This window comes from Bubalus kerabau, chromosome 2 (assembly GCF_029407905.1).
Source record: "Bubalus kerabau isolate K-KA32 ecotype Philippines breed swamp buffalo chromosome 2, PCC_UOA_SB_1v2, whole genome shotgun sequence".
Lineage (NCBI taxonomy): Eukaryota > Metazoa > Chordata > Mammalia > Artiodactyla > Bovidae > Bubalus > Bubalus kerabau.
This window is the reverse complement of record NC_073625.1, coordinates 123,727,468-123,739,609: the sequence shown is the minus strand read 5'-3', so window position 1 is coordinate 123,739,609 and position 12,142 is coordinate 123,727,468. Positions and strand designations below refer to the sequence as shown.

The 12,142-nt window shown below is 39.6% G+C and overlaps 1 protein-coding gene across 1 annotated transcript in view; it reads right to left on the bottom strand.

Annotated features, from left to right (window-relative positions):
- Positions 1–12,142, bottom strand: part of P3H2 (prolyl 3-hydroxylase 2) — a 175,459-nt gene that overhangs the window by 31,193 nt on the left and 132,124 nt on the right. Inside the window, exons 3-4 of the mRNA XM_055568708.1 lie at positions 10,223–10,412; positions 1–132 (exon numbers count right to left, since the gene is read on the bottom strand). Coding sequence (XP_055424683.1) covers positions 1–132; positions 10,223–10,412 — 322 coding nt within the window. The remainder of the gene's footprint in view (positions 133–10,222; positions 10,413–12,142) is intronic.

Sequence of the window (12,142 nt, the reverse complement as noted above, 5' to 3'; positions counted from 1 at the left end):
CTCGGTAGTAGGCAAACTGTAGGTAGTCATAGTGCAGGGGAAGAAAGTTCTCGATTGGCGAGAGGCGGCCGGGGCGTGTGGCAAGTTCTCTCACACATTCATGCTGACAAACCAGCACCTGCATATAGTGATCTGGAAAACAAGAGCCAGGATGTGGGTCCCTCTCCACTGCTCAATGACCAGACTTCAAAGTGAGTGCCATGGTCACACATGGTACTCTAACCACACACTCTGAGAGCAATATCATTATTATTATTATTATTCTCACTTATGACCAGAAGTTGTTTTCATGGTGAAGAGAAAGCAAGTGACTTGTCAAGGCTTCCTAACCAATGATCACTAGACTAATTACTGAAATGAAATGAAAAGTGAAATGAAATTGCTCAGTCGTGTCTGACTCTTTGTGACCCGATGGACTGTGGCCCACGAGGTTCCTTCATCCATGGAATTCTCCAGGCAAGAATACTGGAGTGGGTTGCCAGACTCCAAATCTTCTGGCTCCCTCCTCCATACATCTCTCTTTCTTTCTGTGATCCTTGTCATGGCTCTTGAAATTGACACAGGTTATCTCATCTCACCCACCCCCAGCTGAATAGTGACTTCCTTATTTAACAACTTCAGGTCTTTCTTTGGGCTTAGATGGTCTGAGGTGTCCTGGAGTCATGATGGGAAGTTCAGACCCCAGTTATGTTAAGGACCAGATGAGAGAAAGGAACTACTCTGTACATGGGGAGACCATACAGAGAAGTGAAGCCACAGTGCTCCTTTTCTTGGTTAATATTTTCAAGCAACCTTAACTAAAGGAGAAATAGAAACAACACTCCTTTACATCTATTGACCAGGAACTTATTCTCAGTTCAGTTCAGTTCAGTTCAGTTGCTCAGTCTTGTCCGACCCTTTGCGACCCCATGAATTGCAGCACTCCAGGCCTCCCTGTCCATCACCAACACCCGGATGCTACCCAAACTTATGTCCATCTAGTCGGTGATGCCATCCAGCCATTTCATCCTCTGTCATCCCCTTCTCCTCCTGCTCCCAATCCCTCAAAGCATCAGGGTCTTTTCCAATGAGTCAACTCTTTACATGAGGTGGCCAAAGTATTAGAGTTTCAGCTTCAGCATCAGTCCTTCCAGTGAACACCCAGGACTAATCTCCTTTAGGATAGACTGGTTGGATTTCCTTGCAGTCCAAGGGATTCTCAAAGGTCTTCTCCAACACCACAGTTCAAAAGCATAATTCTTCTGTGCTCAGCTTTCTTCACTGTCCAACTCTCACATCTATACATGACCACTGGAAAAACCATAGCCTTGACTAGACGGACTTTTGTTGGCAAAGCAATGTCTCTGCTTTTGAATATGCTGTCTAGGTTGGTCATAACTTTCCTTCCAAGGAGTAAGTGTCTTTTAATTTCATGGCTGCAATCACCATCTGCAGTGATTTTGGAGCCTAGAAAAATAGTCAGCCACTGTTTCCACTGTTTCCCCATCTATTTCCCATGAAGTGATGGGACCGGATGCCATGATCTTATTTTTTGGAATGTTTAGCTTTAAGCAAACTTTTTCACTCTCCTCTTTCACTTTCATCAAGAGGCTCTTTAGTTCGTCTTCACTTTCTACCATAAGGGTGGTGTCATCTGCATATCTGATGTTACTGATATTTCTCCCAGCAATCTTGATTCCAGCTTGTGTTTCTTCCAGTCCAGCATTTCTCATGATGTACTCTGCCTATAAGTTAAGTAAGCAGGGTGACAATATACAGCCTTGACGTACTCCTTTTCCTATGTGGAACCAGTCTGTTGTTCCATGTCCAGTTCTAACTGTAGCTTCCTGAACCTGCATACAGATTTCTCAGGAGGCAGGTCAGGCGGTCTGGTATTCCCATCTCTTTCAGAATTTTCCACAGTTTGTTGTGATCCACACAGTCAAAGGCTTTGGCATAGTCAATAAAGCAGAAATTGATGTTTTTCTGGAACTCTCTTGCTTTTTCAATGATCCAACAGATGTTGGCAATTTGATCTCTGGTTCCTCTGCCTTTTCTAAAACCAGCTTGAACATCTGGACATTCACGGTTCACGGATTGCTGAAGCCTGGCTTGGAGAATTTTAAGCATTACTTTACTAGTATATGAGATGAGTGCAATTGTGCGGTAGTTTGAGCATTCTTTGGCATTGACTTTCTTTAGGATTGGGATGAAAACTGACCTTTTCCAGTCCTGTGGTCACTGCTGAGTTTTCCATATTTGCTAATACTGTTGGTGTTTTAGTAACTTAAGTTGTGTCTGACTCTATGTGACCCCATAGACTGTAGCCCTCCAGGCTCCTCTGCCCATGGGATTTCCCAGACAAGAATGCTAGAGTGGGTTGCCATTTCTTCCTCCAAGGGATTGTTCCAATCTAAGAATTGAACCCTCGTCTCCTGCTTGGCAGATGGGTTCTTTACCACTGAGCCACATGGAAAGCCCCCTAATACTATAGAAATTGGTAAAATAGGAGAAGGATGAAAAGTAAAGAATCTGAAGGAGCACTTTGTCTCTTTTTCTTTGTTTCCCATTCTTTGTCCCCATTCTTGTCACTTGCAAACGGGTGGGGATCCTGAAGTGTAGCAGTTTTCATGCTCCTTTTATTAACAGCTCTGGGTTCTAGCTCATCCAAGCAGGAGCTAAGGAAACACAAGAGGCTAATGTCCCAGAAAGAAAACCCTTTTTATACTTTGCCCTGACTCTGATTTTTACAATAAAGAAGGAGGCAGTCTTTTCCATTAAGAAAACAGTCCATTCATGCTTGTGCAGAGTGAGTTCTCTTGAGAATAATGATAAAACTTCCCTACTTTATTACTGTACATTCTAATTCACAACTGCCTCTTTTCAAGAGGCTGTCTATTAGGCAGAGTTTGGCTTATATCTGGATGACCTTGAAGACGGAACACAAAACAAAACAGAAAGGAAATACATGTTTTCTGGTGTGTAGGACAATGTGCCAGTTCTCTAAAACCTGGCTAATCAATCCAATATAGGACAGACAATAGCATCACTATTATCCTTTGGTTCTTAATTCCACTTTGAGGATGTGAGGAGAAGAATGGGTTCTGTTTATTTGATTAGTATGTTGGAAATAAATAGCTAGATATTTTATTTCTTAAGAAAATAACAAACAACTCTCAAATGTTTCTCCTAGTTTTGCTGGCCATTTGCTTTCCTCTTTACCTTGTAATACACACTACTAATTTCAAATGACAAGCAAAAGGAAAAGGTGGGAAATATACACAACACAATCTGAATGAAAGTATTTTTCAAAGCAAGGTATAAAAAGCAGCAAAATAAGACTGATAAAATTATATCCTTTAGGGCTTTCAATGAACATGGCTAGCAATAAATAACTTCATTCAGAAGTCATTTGTAGTTTTCTCCAATTTTCAACATTCTTCTAAATCTAAAATTAAAAAATTCTGGCTTTCTAAATACATTCTGTAGTTAAAAAGCCAATTTTACTCCTAATTGAAAATAGTTTTGAATCTGATAGGAATTTACATGGAGTAATGATATCCTTTTTATTAGTTAGATTCCTTGCCTCTGTTCTATATCAAATTTTATTGTGCAATTAATGTTTTAATATGTTTGAGACTCAAGATACTTGTATGGAAATACTTTTAAAGATTTCTATCTCATAATAAAGTGGATATGCTTCAAATTCCCAAGAAGACAACATATTTCTGTAACATATAATATTTGATTGAACTTGAGAGACTATGATTTTTTTTATTGCTGTTCTTTATTGGAAGTGGAGTGATGGTGGTGGTAGCTGTGTAAAGTATTAATAGCCTGAGTTAGGAGACTTCTATTCTTTTCCAGCAACCAAGAGCTGTGGTGACCTCAGAAATGACAAAATGTTAATCTGTAAGAATTTTTCAGTCAATTCTCTTAAACCAGATATAGGACATTTGCCAGAACTGTTCCATGGCCATTGGTAGAGGCAGGTGTAGAGACAAATGCGGGCATGAAAACAGGGCACCTATCCTTAAAAACAGAAGATAGTAAACTTTAATAAAGGAAATCAGTGAACCAAATAATACCGCTGCTACTGCTAAGTCGCTTCAGTCGTGTCCGACTCTGTGCAATCCCATAGACGGCAGCCCAGCAGGCTCCCTCGTCCCTGGGATTCTCCAGGCAAGAATTCTGGAGTGGGTTGCCATTTCCTCCTTCAGTGCATGAAAGTGAAAACTGAAAGTGAAGTCGCTCAGTCATGTCCGACTTGTAGTGACCCCATGGACAGCAGCCCACCAGGATCCTCTGTCCGTGGGATTTTCCAGGCAAGAGTACTGGAGTGGGGTGCCATTAAAAGTAATCAGTGAACTAAAATGGACGGGAGTGGGTGAATTTAACTCAGATGACCATTATATCTACTACTGGGGGCAAGATTCCCTTAGAAGAAATGGAGTAGCCCTCATAGTCAACAAAAGAGTCTGAAATGCAGTTCTTGGATGCGGTCACAAAAATAACAGATGATCTCTGTTCATTTCCATGGAAAACCATTCAAGATCATAGTAATCCAAGTCTATGCCCCAACCAGTAATGCTGAAGAAGCTGAAATTGAATGGTTCTATGAAGACCTTCTAGAACTAATAACCAGAAAAGATGTCCTTTTCATTCTAGGGGACTATAACACAAAAGTAGGAAGTAAAGAGATACCTGGAGTAACAGGCAAATTGGCCTTGGAGTACAAAATGAAGCAGGTCAAGGCTAACAGAGTTTTGCCAAGAGAATACACTGGTCATAGCAAACAAGTTCTTCCAACAACACAAGAGAAGACTCTACACATGTACATCACCAGATGGTCAATACCAAAATCAGACTGACCATATTCTTTGCAGCAAAAGATGGAGAAACTCTATACAGTCACCAAAACAAGACTGAGAGCTGACTGTGGCTCAGATCATGAATTCCTTATTGCAAAATTCTGACTTAAATTGAAGAAAGCAGGGAAAGTCACTGGACCATTCAGTTCGGTTCAGTTCAGTTGCTCAGTCGTGTCCAACTCTTCACCACCCCATGAATCGCAGCACACCAGGCTTCCCTATCCATCACCAACTTCCGGAGTTCACTCAGACTCACGTCCATCGAGTCAGTGATGCCATCCAGCCATCTCATCCTCTGTCGTCCCCTTCTCCTCCTGCCCCCAAACCCTCCCAGCATCAGAGTCTTTTCCAATGAGTCAACTCTTCGCATGAGGTCGCCAAAGTACTGGAGTTTCAGCTTCAGCATCATTCCCTCCAAAGAAATCCCAGGGCTGATCTCCTTCAGAATGGACTGGTTGGATCTCCTTGCAGTCCAAGGGACTCTCAGGAGTCTTCTCCAACACCACAGTTCAAAAGCATCAATTCTTCGGCGCTCAGCCTTCTTCACAGTCCAACTCTTACGTCCATACATGACCACAGGAAAAACCATAGCCTTGACTAGACGGACCTTTGTTGGCAAAGTAATGTCTCTGCTTTTCAATATGCTATCTAGGTTGGTCATAACTTTCCTTCCAAGGAGTAAGCGTTTTTAATTTCATGGCTGCAATCACCATCTGCAGTGATTTTGGAGCCCCCCAAAATAGTCTGACACTGTTTCCACTGTTTCCCCATCTATTTCCCATGAAGTGATGGGACCAGATGCCATGATCTTATTTTTCTGAATGTTGAGCTTTAAGCCAACTTTTTCACTCTCCACTTTCACTTTCATCAAGAGGCTTTTTAGTTCCTTCTTCACGTATGACCTAAATCAAATCTCCTATGATTATAGAGTGGAAGTGACAAACAGATTCAAGAGATTATATCTGATAGACAGAGTGCCTGAAGAACTATGGATAGAGGTTCAGGACAATGTACAGGAGGCAGTGATCAAGACCATCCCTAAGAAAAGGAAGTGCAAAAAGGCAAAATGGTTGTCTGAGGAGACCTTACAACTGCCTGAAAAAGAAGAGAAGCTAAAGGCAAAGGAGAAAAGGAAATATATACCCATTTGAATGAAGAGTTTCAAAGAACAGCAAGGAGAGATAAGAAAGCCTTCCTCAGTGATCAATGCAAAGAAATAGAGGGAAACAATAGAATGGGAAAGACTAGAGATCTCTTCATGAAATTAGAGATATCAAGGGAACACTTCATGCAAAGATGGGCACAATAACAGACCTAATAAAAGCAGAAGATATTAAGAAGAGGTGGCAAGAATACACAGAACTATACAAAAAGATCTTCAGGACCCAGATATACATGATAGTGTGATCATTCACTTAGAGCCAGACATCCTGGAATGCAGTCAAGTGGGACTTAGGACGCATCATTATGAACAAAGCTAGTAGAGGTGATGGAATTCCAGTTGAGGTATTTCAAATCCTAGAAGATGATGCTGCTAAACTGCTGCAATTCAATAATGCCAGCAAATTTGGAAAATTCAGCAGTGGCCACAGGGCTGGAAAAGGTCATTTTTAATTCCAATCCCAAAGAAAGGCAATGTCAAAGAATGTTCAAACTACCGCACAATTGCACTCATCTCACACGCCAGCAAAGTAATGCTCAAAATTCTCCAAGCCAGGCTTCAAAGGTACGTGAACTGTGGACTTCCAGATGTTCAAGCTGGATTTAGAAAAGGCAGAGGAACCAGAGATCAAATTGCCAACATCTGTTGGATCATAAAAAAAGCAAGGCAGTTCCAGGAAAAATATCTACTTCTGCTTTATTGACAATTCCAAACCCTTTGACTGTGTGGATCACAACAAACTGTGGAAAATTCTGAAAGAGATGGGAATACCAGACCTCCTGACCTGCCTCCTGAGAAATCTGTATGCAGATCAGGAAGCAACAGTTAGAACTGGACATGGAACAACAGACTGGTTCCAAATCAGGAAAGGAGTACGTCAAGGCTGTATATCGTCACCCTGCTTATTTAACCTATATGCAGGGTACATCATGTGAGATGCTGGGCTGGATGAAGCACAAGCTGGAATCAAGGTTGCTGGGAGAAATATCAGTAATCTCAGATATGCAGAGGACACAACCCTTATGGCAGAAAGTGAAGAAGAACCAAAGAGCCTCTTGATAAAAGTGACAGAAGAGAGTGAAAAAGCTGGCTTAAAACTCAACATTCAGAAAACTAAGATCATGGCATCCAGTCTCATCACTTCATGGCAAATAGACGGGGATACATTGAAAACAGTGTGAGACCTTATTTTGGGGGGGCTCCAAAATTACTGTAGATGGTGACTGCAGCCATGAAATTAAAATACCCTTGCTCCTTAGAAGAAAAGCTATGACCTACTTAGACAGCATATTAAAAAGCAGAGACTTTGCCAACAAAGTTCTGTCTAGTAAAAGGTATGGTTTTTCCAGTAGTCATGTATGGATTTGAGAGTTGGACTATAAAGAAAGCTGAGCCCAGAATTGATGCTTTTGAACTCTGGTGTTGGAGAAGAGTCTTGAGAGTTCCATGGACTGCAAGGAGATCCAACCAGTCCATCCTAAAGGAAATCAGTCCTGAATATTCATTGGAAGGACTGATGCTGAAACTGAAACTCCAACACTTTGGCCACCTGATGCGAAGAACTGACTCATTGGAAAAGACACTGATGCTGGGAAAGATCGAAGGTGAAAGGATAAGGGGGTGGCAGAGCATGAGATGGTTAGTGGTTAGATAGCATCACTGACTCAATGGACATGAGTTTGTGCAAACTCTGGAAGATAGTAGAAGACAGAGGAGCCTGGAATGCTACAGTCCATTGGGTTGCAAAGAGTCACAACTTAGCGACTGAATGACAATAATCTTTGTATCATGACATATTATAACTAGATTTATTATGGCAATCAGTTTGAAATGTGTAGGCATATACATTTCTAAAATGTAAAAAAAAAAAGGCCAAACAAATGCAAATTGATTTCCAGTTTACTTCCTAGTCTAAATTTTGATAGACATTTCCTAATTATCCCACTAAAAAACCTCAATATTTTGACTTATATTTTCACAGATACAGAGTATTATTAGCCCTTTTAATGTCTAAAATATGATTAATGGATATATAGTCTCCTCCCTTCTTTCCCTCATCCTTTTCTTCTTTTCTTCTTTCCACCCATTCATTTAACAAATATTCACTGAACACCTGCTATTTGCCAGTCACTGTAAGTAGGCTAATGGAAAAGGAAATGGCAACCCATTCTAGTATTCTTTCCCAGGAAATCTCATGGACAAAGGAGCTTGGTGGTTGACAGACCATGGGGTCACAAGAGTCGGACACGACTTAGCAACTAAACCACCACTACCATAAGTAGGCACTGAGGATTAAGTACTTAAGAAGATTGGACAATAGCCAAGTGATAGAAAATATTTTCAATTTTCTATGAGTGGAAATGAGTATGGCATACCCTAGGAATTAAAAGAAGTACAGCAGGAATGGATTAAAGAGAGAAAGAGGAAGAAAATATATACTATTATGCAGTGATGAAAGTCTTTGTTAAAGGTTTTGGATTTCAAGTGCAATGGAAGCCACTGGGGGTGTCTAGCGATGTCAGTATGTCTATAAACAGAATTCCAATTTTTTGAAAACTGTCCTGTCTGCTCTACAGAATAAAACCTGATCAGAACATGAGGACCAGGAGGGAGGCTATCACAGCAGATTAGTCAAAATACACTGCTGATTTGAGCCAGAAAAGTAGCAAAAGGAGTGGAAAGAATTAGAAAATCTTAAATGCTGTTAGGAAGCAGCCTCCATCAAAGTTTAGTAACAAGTGGGAGGGGAATGAATAGGAATTGAAGGAAATGTATAGTTAAAGATATCTAGGGCTTTGGTTTGAGCTACTAGATGAGTGATGTTTTCAATGAAGACAGAAAACACTGGAAGTTGGGGAAAGCAAATTGACTTTATTAATTTGGATTTCTATGAGTTTGTGTGTGGGTAAACATTGTTTTTCATGGTTTTATAACTTGGAACATAGTATATACTCAACAAATATGTATTAAAGATTTATTATTGACTAAATAAACTTTGTCAATTTTCAGCTGTGTAGATCTTCAAAGTATAGGCTTCAGAGTGAGAAAATCCTAGGATTGATTTTCAACTTCACCTTAATCCCATTACTTAATCTTTCTGAGGTCTAAACTGCTCATTTAAAAGGGGAGAAGAAGGTGAATAACAATACCCACAGGGAGTTGTTTAGAGGATTAAAAGAAATATAAAAGTGATATAACTATATAAAATGTATACTGCAACTGCTAAAAAAAAGTTGCTTATTGTTATTACTACCAATAAGCAAAAATAAACTGTTACTAATAATAATTCACAGACTGTTTAAATATTAGTGATAGTAACTGTTTACCTATAAACGTTTTGCAACTTTTGACTTACCATTAAAAGTCAACTTGATTTATAGTATTTTTTGTATTTATCGATCTTTTAAATTCTTTTTCTTCAACCTTCTCATCTTTTGTCTGAGAACTATCCTTTTGTTATATTAATATTCTCTTACATTTTCTTCTAACAGTTCTATTTATTATATTAGTATAATACAATTTAAACTAATACTAAACTAATATAATACAATATAAACTAATATTGTATTAGTATAATACAATTTGTCTTTGTGTATTTTTTCATATGCAGCAGAGAACTCACTTCCCACCATAACATTAGGTTAGGTTAACTAGTCAACCTCCTCAGTTAATGTCACTTTGTGATATATTAAATCCCTGTATGTAATAAGTTATTCATTTAAGTAATTGAAGAAAACTATACAAAAGTATTCACTACTACATGGGTAAACATAATGAAAAATTGCAACTTTCTTAATATTCATCAGTAAAAGACTGGTCAAATAAATTATGCTTTCCCCATATAATGCAGTAAGGTAGATCTACATGTACTTACATGAGAAGAAATCCACAATATGTTGTTAAGCATAAGTAAAACAAAAACAAAACATATACTTAAAAGCAGTATTTATAATATTGACTCATTTTAATAAAAATTAAATAATAATTATAATAAATACATAGATATTTAAGTATACACATGAAAAATCTTGGGAGCACAGTCACCTAAATTTAAACTAGGGAAAATAATTCATGGGAGACATGATGTGATATGTACATGAGAATCTTTTTACACTATTTAATTTTTACAATACATACTTCTACATTGTTGGAACAGTTTGGCATCTAGTTTTTTCTACAATCAGAAAATCAAAGAAAAAATAATCTTTACCTGCAATGGCTTCATAGAGACCAGCTTTGTACCCTAAGTATTCATATTCCTCAAATCTCTGAGGACCCTCACACAGGGCTCTGCACTCCATGTCTTCATTGAAATATTCTCTTAAAGCTTGTTCAAAGTACTTGATAGCTAGTTCAAAGTCATCAGCCTCATAGTGTTTGACTCCTGCACTGTAACTCTCCTAGAAAGAAACAGAAAAAATAAAAATTTTAAGACCACCCAAGAAGAACCTGAATGGCAAGATGCAGGCAGATTCTAGATCACTTAGGAAGTGGGGCAGGGGATTCTTTCACTGTGAAAGATAAAGAAGGGTCTCACTGGGAGATGAAGGGTAACTGCCCTGGCTTCAGTTCAGTTCACTTCAGTCGCTGGCTTCAACTCATTATAAATGAGAAGGGATTGACTGAGTAAGCCTACTGCTGCAGCATCAGTCAATTTCATTTTCTTCCTGAGATCACTCAAGACTTTGATTTCTAACCTGTTTGAATGTAGGTAGGGCTATGCAACCAAGTGCAGGAAGACTGATGTGGATGGATGAGATGCTCATTTCCAAGCCTGGTTCAATTTTTTAAAAAAGAAGAAAAAAGACTTCCATCTAAAATCTTCCTCTCTTAGCCTTTTCTTCAGTCCCTTGAAGGTCATACTTTGAGAATAGTGATTTCATTTAAAGGAATAATTGTATACATGCATGCTCCATCTTTGCATGGCAGAAAGCAAAGAGGTGCTGAGGAGCCTCTTGATGAAAGTGAAAGAGGAGAGTGAAAAAGCTGGCTTAAAACCCAACATTCAAAAAACGAAGATCATGGCATCTGGTCCCATCACTTCATGGCAAATAGATGGGGAAACAATGGAAATGGTGACAGACTTTGTTTTCTTGGGGTTCAAATATCACTGTAGATAGTGACTGCAGCCATGAAATTAAAAGATGTTTGCTCTTTGGAAGAGCAGCTATGACAAACCTATAGAGCATTTTAAAAAGCAGAGACATTACTTTGCCAACAAAGATTCAGATAGTCAAAGCTATGGTTTTTCCAGTAGTCATAAATGGATGTAAGAAGGCTGAGTGCTGAAGAATTGATGCTTTTGAACCGTGGTGTTGGAGAAGAGTCTTCAGAGTCCCTTGGACTGCAGGGAGATCAACCCAGTCAATCCTCAAGAAAATCAGTCCTGAATATTCATTGGAAGGACTGATGCTGAAACTGAAGCTCCAATACTTTGGCCACCTGATGCGAAGAACTGACTCACTGGAAAAGACCTTAATGCTGTGAAAGACTGAAGGCAAGAGGAGAAGCGGGCAACAGAGGATGGGATGGCTAGATCATATCACTGACTCAATGGACATGAGTTTGAGCAGGCTCCAGGAGTTGGTGATGGATAGGGAAGCTTGGCGTGCTGCAGTTCATGTGGTCGCAAAGAGTTTGACATGACTGAGTGATTGAACTGAAATGATGCTCAGTCGCTCAGTTCTGTCAGACTCCTTGTGACCCTATGGACTGTAGCCCTTCAAGCTTCTTTGTCTATGGAATTTTCCAGGCAAGAATACTAGAGAGGGTTTTCATTTCTTGGGGGACAAGAAATGTTCTTGGGGGATCTTCCCAACCCAGGAATCGAACCCATGTCTCCTGCATCTCCTGCATTGACAGGCAGATTCTCTGCCACTGAGCCTCTTGGGAAGGAATAATTATGTAACTTTGTTGTTGTTTTTCCATCTCTAAGTTGTGTCTGACCCTTTGCAACCCCTGGACTGCAACACACCAGACTTCCCTGATCATTATCTCCCAGAGTTTGCTCAAACTCATGTCCACTGAGTCAGTGATGCCATCCAATCACCTCATCCCCTTCTCTTCCTGACCTCAATCTTTCCCAGCATCAGGATCTTTCCCAGTGAGTTGGCTCTTTGCATCAGGTGAC